Source organism: Botryllus schlosseri, chromosome 4 (assembly GCF_051294905.1).
Source record: "Botryllus schlosseri isolate E-star chromosome 4, Bs_hap1, whole genome shotgun sequence".
Classification (NCBI taxonomy): domain Eukaryota; kingdom Metazoa; phylum Chordata; class Ascidiacea; order Stolidobranchia; family Styelidae; genus Botryllus; species Botryllus schlosseri.
This window is the reverse complement of record NC_137239.1, coordinates 30230405-30245791: the sequence shown is the minus strand read 5'-3', so window position 1 is coordinate 30245791 and position 15387 is coordinate 30230405. Positions and strand designations below refer to the sequence as shown.

Sequence of the window (15387 nt, the reverse complement as noted above, 5' to 3'; positions counted from 1 at the left end):
TTTTACCGGACCGATTGGTGCCCGCAGCCGAACGGACGACTTTGCGTAGACGTGGACGAATGCCTCGACAACCCGTGCGTGAACGGTGCATGCGTCAACACTGAAGGGGCTTTCGAATGTCAATGTCACAGATTCCAAGAGCTTGACGACACCGGACGCGTATGCGTACTCTGTGAGATTCACTCGATTCATTTCCAAAAATGACTGACGAAACAGCCCTTGTCGTTCAGCACAATTGACGGGTAACTGCTACAGGAATGTGTTCAACGGGCAATGCAGTGCGACAAATGCTCTGGGACTACTAACTACCAGGTCTGCTTGCTGCTGTATTGTTCCGGGCGGAACCAGCGCGTGGGGAGAGTGCGAACCGTGTCCGGAGATTGGGTCTTGTGAGTATGATCTCATGAATCATGCGTTCACGCGCCTGACTCTTGTTATATATTTGCAGCGAATCACGCCGTTCTTTGCACGGGAGTTGTGATCAATGACCCGTGCTCACTGCACGACAGTCCGTGTTCTAACGGAGCTTGCGTTAACATGGAGAACAACAAATACAGATGCGAGTGCCATCCTGGATTTGTGCCGAGCGCGAACAGCGAGTCGTGCGTAGGTGAGGCGGGAACGAACGGAACCGGTGGAACCGGTACAAGAGAACGCTTGTGCTAATCAGCTATTTTTTAGATATTGATGAATGCAGTGATCCGATGACAGCGACATGCAGCAACGGTCAATGTAGGAACACCCCGGGATCGTTTGTTTGCACCTGCGAAGAGGGCTTCGTTCTTAGAGTAAGAAACTATAGAAAACTAACCTAAATCTTCGGATAAATGTGAAACTGAAACACGTGTCTGCACGGTTGGCCAATCAAAAGGGGTAGCAATATCTCGTAGCCTCGTAAACAAATATCGTACTGTTACGTTAAACTAATTTGGTCTTGAACGAATGCTGCTTACAAAAAGCATATCAACAAACTCCAGGTATCACAAAACATTAGGATGATTGCCAGTAAATTCGGCCCTCGGTAAATTCGGCCAGTGAATTCGGCCCTCGGTCACTTCGCCCTTCGGTAAATTCGGCCCCCGGTAAATTCGGCCAGGGCCAGGGTAACAATAACAGTTACAATAACCTTACCTAACCTTAACCCTAACCTAACCTAATCCTAACCCTAACCCTAATCCTAACCTAATCATAACCCTAATCCTAACCCTAACCCGAATCATAACCCTAACCTAATCCTAACCCTAAGCTAATCCTAACCACCCTAACCTAATCCTAATCCTAAGCTCCTAATCACTTGATAATAATATAATTATGTAATATAATTCACATTAATAGTTGGTAATACAATTTACATAAAATTCTCCGAGGGCCGAATTTACCGATTGAATTCGGTGGTCAGTAAATTCGGCCCCGTAAATATCCGCGTTATCTCCCGTGACTGTACGATATACGCATACCCTAACCTTCAAATCACTCGATAATGAAATAATTATGTAATTCATTCACATTAATAGCTGGTAATACATTTTTATACAAAATTCTCCGGGGGACGAATTTCGGCCCCCTGGTAAATTCGGCCAGGGCCAGGGTAACAATAACAGTTACAATAACCTTACCTAACCTTAACCCCAACCTAACCTAATCCTAACCCTAACCTAACCCTAATCCTAACCTAACCCTAATCGAATAAATTCGGCCATCGGTAAATTCGGCCCCGTGAATATCCGCGCTATCTCCCACGATTATGCAATCTACGCATACCCTGGCATCCATATCACATAATAATAGTATAATTATGTAATTAATTCATGTTAACGGTTGGAAATACATTTTAATACAATATTCTCGGAGGGCCGAATTTACCGAGGTCATGGGCCGAATTCACTGGCCGAATTTACCGAGGGCCGAATTTACTGGCATCCCATTAGGATTACATCCAATACACCTGCACGTAGCAGTGTCAGTCCTGAATTTAGAAAATTGTGCATTCTCAAGGTCTCGGATTTGTATGAATTTGAAATTGTAAAAATGATGAAGCAATATAATGAATGAACATTGAACAATACCTGACTATTTTTAATTTCTTTTTCAAAGCCCAAATTCAATTCACCATTATAACATGAGATTTTCACAAAATCAGTCTCTATTCGTTTCATTGAAATCATCAAATCTGTCAAGAAATTCCATATCTCAGGTGTGAAATTATGGAACGACGTACCAACTGGCAACTGTCATACGTACTCTTCCTTATTATAAGTTTGAAGCTCGCTATTACAAATTTATCTTATCCAAGTACAAAGAATATGTCTCATGACCACAGTGATGTATTTTGAAAAAAGTTTAATTGTTGTTTTGTTTCATTTTATATGCTACAATAATATTACCACCACACATGGGTCAAATTGTTATTTTGGGATCACACTGTCGACAATGAAAACCGTCTTTCACTATTGTTGCTGTCTTTTGTTTACTCTTGTTTATTTCGTTACTCGTTGCTGTGCTACTCGACTGAGAGAAGAAATTGAATAATACTATTATTAATACTGCCAAATATGCTTGGGTGACTCCAGCCTGGAAGACTTCGGTCATATCGGGTCGCCCAGTCGATACCGTTTATAATATAGTTTGTAAAATATAAAAAATATTTACTATTGGACGTGAATGTTAGTCAGGGTTACGATATATGCTCTCTTTTCAGAGGATCTGTCCTCTTGACATTTTTAAAAGTGTCCTTGGCAGTGTTGGGATGAATTGACTCGAGTCCACCTTTTTTGTACGACTTGACTTGACTCGAGTCACTTTGCAAAAATGACTTGACTCGGCGCTTCAGAAATGTGGATTGACTTGTGACTCGGAGCAAAATTCACGAGTCAATTTCAAGTCATCAAGTAGACAGTGCCGATTAAATCACTGTATCTTGTGTATGTTCGGATTGTTCGTGATACGCCAGGTGTAAATTGTGAGAGTAACCAGTCAGTCTCTGATGGTACATTTCACTGATCCTCCATTGTTGCATCACAAATAAATTGACCGCAAACGAAATGATCATAGCTTACGTTGTCATAGTCGTAGTAAATTAATGTAATAGCAGCGTACTGTGCTTACATTGTACAGCGCTCACCTTTACCAACCATCTTGTATGATATAAATGTAGCGAATATAGTTTATTCGTTTATATTCTCACGGATGGGTGGGTGGTGTATTGTACCATAGCAAGTTGTTTCAACTTCTCGAGACTTCGTATTCGATCCTCAATTTTGGATAATAATTACAGACTGTAGTATGTAGCTGTAGAGTTACTTGCATATTTTATTAGCAGTTCTAGGTACGAGTGAGCGACACAACGCCTTTTTGCATGTATTTAACTTAACATTCGTTATTTGATTCAAGATGAATGGCCAATTAATCTGTCTGTCTCGCAACGAGCAAAATGTAATGACTTTGAATGATCAAGATCACTCATACTTCAAAAATTCAATTTGACTTGATTCAGGTCACCTTTGAAAATCGATTGACCTGACTTGACTCGAGTCTAAATGTGCAATGACTCGTGACTCGAAGGTACTGACTTGATCCCAACACTGGTCCTTGGAAGACACCGAAATGTCCTCTTTTTTTAAACTTTAACGTTAATGTATGTGAAAATTGGATTGAGATATATGAAATCAGTAACTCAAGTAACGGCCTGGCGGGTCTTTCGAGAGTTGAGCCAGAGAGACTACCTTTTTTTAGTCAACCAACGGAAAATCTTATACAAAGTGGGTATTTCAGGAGTCGAGTAGGAAAGTTGACCTCGTTTTGGATAACCAACTACAAACTCGGAGTAAATTTACCAATTTTGTCGGATTTTACCTCGGTATTGTCAGTCTGAAATTTTTTTAAAAGTGTCATCTTTTCAGCTTCCCAAAATATGGTAACCCTAATGTCTGTGGACATGTCTACAACACTATATTTCATGGTTGAAAAGAATTCTATTCCTCTCTCTCTCTCTCTCTGTTACATTGAGTCCAAAATTCATTACAATCTGGTTAGGACACTGCAACTACCTCAAAATTGCTATTAAAAGTAAAAAAATTGGTATTGTTCTGATCTTCTGAACATGGGGAGTGCCGATACCACATGAAGATAGAAACGACCTACTGCGGCGCTGAGGTTGTTTGCTTTTTTGCAACTATGCCGATTTCTAACTCTGCATCGTTGCCTAATCATGCAGTCGCGTGGCCAATATCAACGATATATTTCATCATTCGCAGGGAGATGTCTGTGAAGATGTTAACGAATGTCAGTCGAACCCTTGCATAGATGGGGACTGCCGTAACACACCCGGTAGTTTCGAATGTATCTGTGACGAGAACAGTGCTCTTGACATCCACGGCCTCCGTTGCTACAGTGAGTCTTCTGGTGCCATTGCAATGTATTGAGGACGTAGCAACTTGCGTGTTCCAGGCGTGCAACTTCAGCAGTGCTGGTTGGAATACACGAATGGAACTTGCGCCGACAGCTTGAAGAGTCTTACGTCCGAGGCGTGCTGTAACTCTATTGGAGCAGCTTGGGGCGATAGGACATGTACTTCCTGTGACGATCTACGTAAGCCATGGAATCGTCATATTTTGAACATCATGAAAACGCGATATTTTGTATTACAGCTAGCAGGTGCCCGAAAGGTTACGCGTACGACGTCTCAACTGATATTTGCAAAGACATTCCAGAGTGCAAGAATGACGTGTGTGACAAAAAAGCGAAATGCATTGAGACGGAAGGATCGTTCCGATGCGAATGCCCAGAACACCTTACGCTCGACGAATCTGGCCGGCATTGTGTCGGTAAGTCACCGCTTCATTCTCTGTAAGAGTGGGCACAATGATTTGACATTTGGGTACTAGAACACCAACCGAGTATCAATGGTAATGATTCAAAACGAATAGTTTTTTGAGTACTGAAATAATACGCCCCTTTTTCTCTATGAGTTAGTTTATCTACAAGAATTATAGTTCCGAGGCTACCATGGAAGTCTAGAATCCTGGATTGGTGGCATCACAGCATACGAAACATGTAGTATACAAAACTACGCAGTAGTCACGTTAGTGGGTACGACATATCTGTGAGTTTGTGATCAATCCACATCATTGTAACGAATTACAATGAAATAGCCATAGTCGAAAATGCCAAATTAACTTCAATGCGATGTAGAACTGGCATTATTTTCTTTGTGGTTGCATAAAGGGTACACAATTCATTACGAATGATACTCGGCTCGAAGCCTAATACTCCATTCAGCACTGAATCGCTGAGGTACTCGATTCTGTTCCGCCCTAATTCTGTACATGCACAATCAGGTCTTTATCTGCTATTGTTCCAGACATGCGAATGGGCCAATGCTACTACGAGTACATGCAGGAAGGAAACCAGTGTCTCAAACCGTCGACAGCTCCGGTCATGAGAAAAGCCGACTGCTGCTGTACCGTGGGACAAGGTTGGGGCGATGGTTTTTGTGAGGTCTGCCCGAAAAAAGGCACCGACGAGAATGAAGAGCTCTGCATAGACGCCCAAACTGGAGGGCCTCTCGAAGGACCATGTATGTTCTTAAAGCATTAAAAAATTGATGCTTCCAACATTCCACGATGACTTGAAAATTTCAGTGAATGAATGCATTCTGTACCCGGACCTGTGTGAGAACGGAGACTGTCAGAACACGGCCGGTAGTTTCGTTTGCGATTGTTACAACGGATATGTCCTTGATCCGACCGGAAGAGAATGTGATGATATCAATGAATGCGATATCAGGTATGATTTTCATCACTGCTAGTAATGCGTAGTGAATCTCAGTGGCGTAGTCAGAGGTTCTTTGGGTCCAAACCCCTCCCACTGCAAACTCAAAACTATGGCTGGACATTGGACAAACCACATATTTTTCATTCCACTTTGTGACAATGCTGTGCCTGTGGGTTATCACGAATTCACAGAAATGTCATTTCCACTGATGTGTAATTGTGTATACCAGGGGTGTCAAACTCAAATTGCGTCGCGGGCCGGATTCAAGCCTTCAAATCGCTCGCGGGCCTCGTCAGTCAACTGATTCCAAAATGTTACCTCGTGCTCTTGCTTTTCACTTGAATAAAAGCATATATAGATAATACGCGGATCGGTTTTTAAAGTTCGAGTAGCAAGTCGTATAACCTCTATTCGCGAACAATGGAATTGGCTAAAATACGATGATTGCCTGTTAAATACAGTTAAGAACTGCTGAAACAGTGGCGTTAACGAAGATGTCAGTGCATATTCTATGCTCCCTGCATATGGGTTGCGAGGAATACAATATATTTAATTGGAAACGCGGACGTTAGAGTTTTGTTTATTATTATTAAACCGCAAGTCCGGTTTCTCTGATGTCTGGGGATATATTGGGTCGAGTTGACACAGCCGTGCGACCATAAATCTTTCAATTATATATTTGTGCCACTATTATATTTTCCCTGTCTAGAACGGTTCCGCATTAGCATTTTCGCTTCTGTGAAGGAAAGGAAAGGACGTAGTTTATTTTTGTCCTTGATGTTTTTGCTGCATATACAACGACTCATGATACACATACACACGATCTGCGCATATGCATATCATGAGTGCATGATGTGCATATGCCGCTGGACAAGGAAGGTGCAGATATAGCCTTGTACGGCTTTCTAAGTCTTGCACCACCCCTCCATGCTATCCCAGTAATGCATGAGCACCAAGCAGGGAAGCCATGGATACCAGTGTTACTAATCAGGTCTTTGGTCCGACCCTGCCGGGGATCGAACCCACGACCTACCGATCAAGAAGCCGGACGCTTGACCAAGACGCTACCTTTTTGGTCCATATTTGTATCATACTACGAACTTAGTGTGCACTTTTTGCCTTCTTGAAATTGGATCTTGATTTCACCGACTTGTTACTATGGTGGTAACTAGAGTGAAACCACAGCGCTGTAGTCGGGTAATGAGCATTATAAATATAGAAGTATTACCTGCAAAATATCTCAACATTTGTTACAAATGTGCTTGAAAATAAATATAAGAAAATTCAATCTACTCGGAATTGATTCGCGGGCCGGATGAAATCGTCTGGCGGGCCGTATGTTTGACACCCCTGGTGTATACACTGTATAGCCTTGTACTACATGTTATGGATATTGTGATACTACCTAATGAGGTTTCGAAGCTGTCATGGTGGGAAAAAGCACCGAAACTGTAATTCTCGTTGATGATACATCTCATATTGGAACGGGGTGTGTAATTCCAGTACTCTTTTCACTACTACTCGATTCGAATCATTAAAATTAATACTCGATTCAGATTCAAGTACTCCAATCACTGATGCCGCCTTGGTAAATTTGAGAAATTGTCAAACCTTCCATTTTGCCGGCTGGCCATGCGCATAGCGATGATAACCGACTTATAACTTGAAACAGCTCATCTCTGTGTGGAGAAGACAACGGTGCGTGTGTCAACACAAACGGAAGCTTCAAATGTATTTGTGAAGAGGGTTATCAGACAAATGCTGCCGGAAGCGATTGTATTGGTGCGTCATGGAGTGTCAAACAACCCTCGCTCTGATAATAGCGACATGCTTCTCTGTAGATGTCGACGAATGCTCGCTGGGTGGGCGATGTACGGGTGGCGATTGCATCAACACGAAAGGAAGTTACGAATGTACCTGCCCGCAAGGAAGAAGCCTCAACGAAGACGAGACGCGCTGTATCGGTGAGACCAGGAGAGATACCCCGAAAAAAACAACCATACAGACAAATATCTTTTTCAGATATCGACGAGTGCGCGGTCAGCAACAATCTCTGCCAACCGAACGGACAATGCGTAAATATGCTCGGATATTTCATGTGCGTTTGCAACCCGGGCTTCGAACCTACCGCCAATAACACCGACTGTGTTGGTACGCACGCTTTTGTTGTCATGTCCACGGTGGGCGTATCATTTCATCTCATTCAGATATCGACGAGTGTGCGACCGAAAATGGGGACTGTTCGACTTATTGCGTCAACGGTATCGGATCATACGAATGCAGATGTGACCCTGGTTTCACTCTATCTTACGATGGACGAAATTGCGCGGGTAGGTCGACACGATCTGATATAATAGGTTTTTAGTGTGAGCCTTAAAAGTATTTACTCAGTTTCTGAACAAAACCAAATCCATTAATTTGCAAAAACAAAGTTCAGTGTTCAGGTCTACTTACTCGGCAAGTCAGTGTTTTCATGGACTTTGTAAAGATTTCGATATATATGTAAGACCAGTGAAAACCATCACCACTGCCTTTAAATCAGTCTCTTTAGAACCAAGTTTTGAAGAATTAGCAGAAAATAAAAAATGCCAATTCTCGCAATATCTGTGACTTGGAGAACAATAAACCATGAATATAGTCGGCAATATTTACAACCATTCAAGTCTTAAAATGAGATAGCTGACTGACTGGTTTGACTGTATTACATTTCTATAGCACTGTAACTGATTTCGCGAGAGTTATAACTGACCTAATCAAATTTTAAACTTTGGTTACTGTGCCTTTACTAAAAAATAGTTTAGTTTCCACGTTATAGCTTGCGTGTCAGTTCAGCGCTCTTCTTCCAGATGTCGATGAATGTCTGCAACAACCCAATCGTTGCGACGGAGGACGGTGCGATAACATCGAAGGAGGTTTCGTTTGTCTGTGCTTCGACGGATTCATGCTGACTCCCGAGATGGAGTGAGTTGTCTGCTCAAACTACATTGTAAATGGTAGCTAACGTCTGCTGCTATTTCACAGCTACTGCAATGATATTGACGAATGCGCTATGAATCCAAACATCTGTCTGGCCGGTAGATGCCACAACACGCGTGGAAGCTACACGTGTAACTGCGACCCGGGTTATTGTGTGCCACAAGATCAGATGATCTGCGTAGGTAGGATCAATGCCGTGTTTTTTGGTTTCACATCGTAGGCCCACCCAAAGAGGTAATTTAACAATTTTGGGGGACACTTTATATACTTATTACATTGCACTGAAATATTTTTAAACCTAAATATGGATGTAGGCTAACAGCTTTTTGTGAGCTTGTATATATTTGGACAGTATAGCCCTATTCATATTGAGATGAATCGGAATATTGTTGGCTATCAAGAATCGCATCACCAAATATGAAGTCCCGGGCATGAAATTTAAAAAATTGGGGACGAAGCGATCGCTTAAGCTCAGTGCCTTATTTTTCTGTTGGCACAAAATTGGCCGACATATTTTGATCCAAGTCGACTTCAAGAAACACAGACAAAAGTGTGATGCGAAATCTGTTTGGTCTGTCGATTGACAATGACGTGAGATTCTGTCTATCCTCCACTTTGCCTAGCTTTGACCGCTTGATAGCACGAAAACAGTGGCAGCCTTCCCATTGACTTGTTTATTTTTAACCGGTATTTTAGTGTCAATTATGATGTAATCTTTGTGTTGTTTTTCAATTCATTGAATGTAAGCTGCAATTTCTTACTCTTTGAAAGGGGTTGATTGTATTCCGTCATTTTCTTCTCGGGTGGGGGGGATAACGATATGAGAAAAGTTAATAACCACTGTAGTATGGAGTTTTACGTGTACGTAATTTCAGATGAGGACGAATGCGAGTTGGGAAAACACACTTGCGATGTTAACGCGGATTGTTCCAACACGGACGGCAGTTTCCTCTGCGATTGCATCGACGGCTTTGAAGGCGACGGGACAGATTGCGAAGGTTTGGATCGCACATAGCTTTGGTCGGACCTTCTCTGTAAACTACTTATACGCAGATATCGACGAATGCGCTTCTGGCACGCATGGATGTGACGCAAATGCCGACTGCGAAAACACGCTCGGCTCGTACGCCTGTCATTGCCAAGATGGATTCTACGGAGATGGACTTACTTGCTCAGGTATTTGGTATGATCGGTTGCCAACGAGTTTGGCTTTGAAAAATATCTTCTGTACAGATCACGACGATTGTTTGGCTGACGAGAATCTGTGCGGGGCTCACGGGCAATGCTTGAATATTCAAGGAAGCTTCGAATGCGATTGTTCAATGGGATTCATGGCAACGGCAGACAAGAAAGCTTGTAAAGGTGATGCTTTCGATTATGTCTGTAAAAAAATGAATATCGTTCCTACCTGCTTGTGGCATCGAGTCGATTTCGAACCTACTCTTTGAAACTGCGTGTGTCGTTCAGATTTTATTACTTCATCAACCGGAACATCAACAAAAGACAAATAGAGTTACAGTATGTAAAAAAGATCAAAAATCGAAAACTCACACAATCGGATTAGTGTGTGGCAGGTACAGACAGGTGCCAACAATACGGTCCTTTAGATCTTCATATCAAGCGGGAACCCATCAACTTATAAGCATATACAATATACATACAAAATTATACACTCGTGTACAGCAACAACAAAAAATGGTGGTTGACTTGCTGCAACCTAGCTTATCATTTCAAGCATCCAACAGCAAATCTAGAATCTGTGCGTATCACATTTATTCAGGATTAAGTCAAAGAACTCCGCCTTACACGATGAATTTGCATTTCAGATATCGATGAGTGCGCCATTGAGCACATCTGCGAGAACGGGCGATGCCACAATATACCGGGACTATTTAGATGTGATTGTCTGTCAGGGTGAGTTGTGAGAAATGTGACAGCATTTCGGAAAACAAATTGCTTACCGGTATACTTTCGAATAAGATCTTTGTATCTTTCCCACAAGCTCATGTGAATAAAATTCTTACTTGGTAAGTTGGCATCTACCAAGATCTCAATTTCATTTATATCGGCTCAACGAGATATCCATGCATTCTCACAGGGTTGTTTGTAACCAAGTCGCAAGCCAATTTGACTTATATCGTTTTGACTCAAGTCAAGTCGAGTCATTTTCAATTCACCAGCGAGTCAAGTCATAGTTTTTACTGATCAGTGTCGAGTTCAAGTCCGGTTCAGAACTCACTTCTGTGAAACTCTTGAGGTGATATCGAAGGCCTCGGCTTCATATGCTCATTTTCTCGCTCTAAACGTGCTTATTCAAACAGATGACGGCGATTTCCTGGGCCTATTTTTCAATTACAGATCCTAATACACGAGTCTTGAATAGGTCATATTGAATGTTTCGAGTCATATGACTTGATGACTCGAGTACAAGTTGAGTCAATACACAAATTGACTCGAGTTACAACTCAAGTTACCGTCGTGTACTCTCAAATGAAAGCTTGACATACAATCTACTCGAATCGATTCAGTTTCGTGAAGAACGAAGAAGGTACAAACTGTACAGATTACGATGAATGCACCGACGTCACGAATTGCATCAATGGTGAATGTGTCAACACAGTTGGCAGTTATCAATGCGGATGTCCGGAAGGTTTCAAACCCAATCCTACTGGAGTTGGATGTGTTGGTGAGTTTATCAAAGTATCAGCACTGGGCTTGTAACCAAGTCGCAAGTCAATCTCACTTTTCTAGTTTTGAGTCATATTCAATTCACCACCGATTCAATTTCGAGTCCAAGTCATCTTCAACTCACTTATTTACAACTCTGCTTGGTGATATTTAATGCCTGGCATTTACAATATACAGCTTTCCTCACTCTTTTAGTAGTTTCTGGCCCTATTTCTCAACTATAAGCGCAGGTAGACGAAATATCAATAGTTGGGTAAAATGATTGGTAATTCTTCGAGGGTGCAATGATATGCCTGTCTTGACCGGTCGAGTCTCGGGTCATACAACTTGCTCGGTCGAGTCAATACACGAATTGACTTGGGTACCAAAGCATACTTTTATCTGACTCGCTTTTCACAGATACTCGCGTCGGAGATTGCTTCCTAGTCGTCGAGGGTGACGAGAACGCCCCCATCTGCACTTCACCCATCGGGGTGAATGTGGCGAGGGCGTCGTGTTGTTGTAACATCTACCCGCAAGGGTGGGGAAATCCGTGCGAGCACTGCCCACAGAGCAACACAAGCGAGGTAGCGCAAATTGTCCGATTCGAGTGATGAAATGACTGGAATCGGTTTACTTTCCAGTACATGACTCTCTGCCCGGGCGGTCCTGGGTTCAAGCCAAATCCGATCACCGTGTTCTTGGAGGATATCGACGAATGCATGGAGTTGCCTGGATTGTGCCAAGGAGGGATATGTCAGAATGTATTCGGGTCTTTCGTCTGTATCTGCAAAGAGGGGTATGCGTTGAATGAAGAGAGCAGAGTTTGTGAAGGTTTACCGTTGAAGCTACATCCAGAGAATATTGTGTTCTGATCTTGATACGCTTTCCTTAAGATATCGACGAATGCAGTGCGGTCGGAAATGTGTGCGGCCCAGGCACCTGCTCCAACACTGTAGGGGCATACAACTGCCTTTGCCCGGAGGGATACCGGCCAATCAATGGAGGAAGAGACTGCGAAGGTACGGGTTTTGTGTCGCGTTTGCAGACGTGTGCAAATGTACTTGGGGTAAAACGCCTCAGAACCAATGGAAGTGGGTTCCAACCTTGAATCTTGTGCGTGTCGTCTGGGATTCTCATTGTTAACATCACTGCGAACCAGGGCTGTAACCACGTCACAAGGTCCCCAGTCTCAACTCAATTCATTTCTACTTTTATAGTTTTGACTCGAGTCATTTTGAATTCAATACTGAGTCAAGTCGTCGTGTTCACTGTTCATTTTAATATTACAGCAAACAATACGTTCTCGTTCATGTTGCCAAATTTATTCCACTCGAAGCTTTTCGACTGGCTCTCTTCAGGAGCGAACTCCAGTATATGAGGTTAACGAAGTTTGAAATATAGAAGAATTTTTTTGTTCACCTCATTTACTGGCTTTCACTTCTGAAGAGAGCCATTCGAAAAGCTTCGAGTGGAATAAATTTGGCAACATGAACATATTGTTTGCTGCAACATTGAGGTTCTGTACTTCAAAAAGCCTACTGTTCATTTTAGAGTTCAATCCTGTTCATCTCACTTTTTTACAACCCTGTTTAGGTGATATCGAATGCCTCGTAATTCATAATATAGTCATTCTCCTCCCCTTACACGGTTTCTGGCCCTATTTTACAAACACTATTACTGATAGGAGGAATACCAATAATGCGGCAGCTGCGAAGTTACAACGAAATGCCTGTCTTGGCCGTCTGAGCCTCGAGTCATGCGGAATGACTCGAGCCAAGTTATGTCAACAAAAAATTGGTAGCTAGAAGCTAGAAATCGCTAGCAGTAGCTAGAAATCGGTACCAATCATCCGATGAAGGACGCATGAATGAGGAAATCTGAAAAGTAATCCGAAAATGCTCGAACCGTTGAAAAATCATGAGCATCGTGCTGCGTGAGAGCCATTGTCGAACTGATAAAAACTATTTAAGATGAGATCACTCATGATGGATTTCCTTGCAGATCAACGAGTCTCAAATTGCTACCGAGAGTTCAACGCCAGCTCACTGCAGTGCATCGATTCCGTCGCGTTCAACCTGACCAAGGCCGATTGCTGTTGCACCAGAGGCATGGGACAAGGATGGAACAATCCGTGTGAAGTGGGTGGCGTTTACATTTTTCTGAATATACCACTGAATCTTAAATATTCGTATTGGAAGAAACCCGCATATTTTCGTCTGACACTCCTCAGGGGTAATCATCATCAGCAACTAGTAGAGAATTCAAAAGAACTTTGTGATATACAAACTACAATATACAGTTGAATAATCTATTACAGTGGTTCTCAACCTTTTGGCTTCGCGGACCCCTTTTTGACCGTGACGGACCTCCGCGGACCCCCTCAAGTTTTAATTCAAATTTTGCCCAGTTATGGTGCGACCGTCATCTGTCTTGTGCAAATATGAACTGTAGGCTTGTGATAAAACGGCAACAAAATGACTTTTTATGAAAATAACATTATACTATTTATGTAGAAATTGGGTAGACTGAAGTCATTCTGAATTATTGGTTATGTATATCACAGGATAAAATGGATTTCGTGGCGAGGTCTCTATCCATTCACTGGGAAAAATTAGGGGAAATACTTCAGGAGTTTCTATTTCAAACGACTGTTCACTGATTTGGTGACACTTGACAACTTTAAATGGAAAAGGCTTCTCAAACATTTACGAAGTCAACCTGATTGATCTTACTATCTTCATAGCTTTATATGTTTGTATCAGTAGATTATTTGCAATTTGGCAATCAATATGAATTTTCACAGTAAGACATTTCATTTCAGACGATTATTCTGATGACGCGAGTAACGAGGTTTTAGCAGTTGTGGAGGAAAACTGCTTTATGCTTTCGGTAATTTAAAAATAACATAAAAATTAGGGTATCAATCAGTTTGCAAATTTAGAGGTCTCGCGGACCCCCTGAAATTGCTTCGCGGACCCCCTGAAATTGCTTCGCGGACCACCGGTTGAGAACCACTGATATATTAGAACTGAAATATACCACAATATTTTTGACTGAAACTCATTAGGGGTAATTGTCAGCAACCAGTAGAGAATTCAGAAGAAATGTGTTGAAATACAAACGACAATCTACAATTGAATAATAATATATTCACACTGAAATATACCGGTACCCGAATCTTTGCGATAGTCGGGAGAAATCGTCAGCAAATAGTAGAGAATTTTATCATGTAAGTGCAGATGGTATGAGTATTTCCGTTTCAGATATGCCCCGACCCGAACGATCAACCGGACGAGTTCCTTGAGGTGTGCGGCACAATTGGATATCGCGACCCGGCACAGTTGAACATGTGCGACAAGTTCGTCGAACTCTGCAGAGGTGGCGAATGCGTCAACGAACAGACCAGGAACGGGTACAGATGCGAATGTCCGAGGGGCCACAGATTCAATGACGGACTTTTGGTTTGCGAAGGTAACCAATCATTTGAGAGAGGGTTCATTTCTTTCGTCCACTTTCAAGCACAGAAGGCGATGTTGGTCAGAATTGGACAGCTAGTTTATACAAGTTGTCTAATTAGACTAATTAGAGGGGAATACCGGTAATCTAATTGTAATCAAGTTCGTCAAATGTTTCTTGGCTCTATTTCTAATTCTGATGTAATTTCTGGCTTTCCTGTAAATGCTGCAGGAGAACGGTACAAACGAGCCGAGCTTGCTATACGTGTGCAGACATTTGCTATTCTCATGCTTATGAAAATGAATTGTGATTTGATGTGAACGTTACCTGATACAATGTCCAGTTTTTTCGACAAAGTCATTCTAATCTAATTGGGAGAAGACGATGTAGCTTTCATTCTAATTCTTCTCTTATTGGGAAACAACTTTGTTGCTGTTCTTCTAATTCAGATCTAATCTGAAAAATCTGAAAATTTTCTGGTTATTCAAATCTGATGGTGGTGACCATGCACGT

At 42.1% G+C, this 15387-nt stretch overlaps 1 protein-coding gene across 1 annotated transcript in view; it reads left to right on the top strand.

Annotated features, from left to right (window-relative positions):
• The window catches only part of LOC145437817 (fibrillin-1-like), a 42252-nt gene that overhangs the window by 10392 nt on the left and 16473 nt on the right, over positions 1 to 15387 (top strand). Inside the window, exons 15-39 of the mRNA XM_080315114.1 lie at positions 28 to 172; positions 231 to 389; positions 449 to 610; positions 682 to 788; positions 4254 to 4389; positions 4447 to 4587; positions 4647 to 4823; positions 5360 to 5575; positions 5640 to 5784; positions 7445 to 7554; positions 7614 to 7736; positions 7795 to 7923; positions 7980 to 8102; positions 8619 to 8733; positions 8794 to 8930; positions 9624 to 9746; positions 9802 to 9924; positions 9982 to 10110; positions 10575 to 10662; positions 11277 to 11434; positions 11836 to 12002; positions 12060 to 12249; positions 12312 to 12437; positions 13420 to 13556; positions 14682 to 14889. Of these exons, the coding sequence (XP_080171240.1) occupies positions 28 to 172; positions 231 to 389; positions 449 to 610; positions 682 to 788; positions 4254 to 4389; positions 4447 to 4587; positions 4647 to 4823; positions 5360 to 5575; positions 5640 to 5784; positions 7445 to 7554; positions 7614 to 7736; positions 7795 to 7923; positions 7980 to 8102; positions 8619 to 8733; positions 8794 to 8930; positions 9624 to 9746; positions 9802 to 9924; positions 9982 to 10110; positions 10575 to 10662; positions 11277 to 11434; positions 11836 to 12002; positions 12060 to 12249; positions 12312 to 12437; positions 13420 to 13556; positions 14682 to 14889 (3574 nt within the window). The remainder of the gene's footprint in view (positions 1 to 27; positions 173 to 230; positions 390 to 448; positions 611 to 681; positions 789 to 4253; positions 4390 to 4446; positions 4588 to 4646; positions 4824 to 5359; positions 5576 to 5639; positions 5785 to 7444; positions 7555 to 7613; positions 7737 to 7794; positions 7924 to 7979; positions 8103 to 8618; positions 8734 to 8793; positions 8931 to 9623; positions 9747 to 9801; positions 9925 to 9981; positions 10111 to 10574; positions 10663 to 11276; positions 11435 to 11835; positions 12003 to 12059; positions 12250 to 12311; positions 12438 to 13419; positions 13557 to 14681; positions 14890 to 15387) is intronic.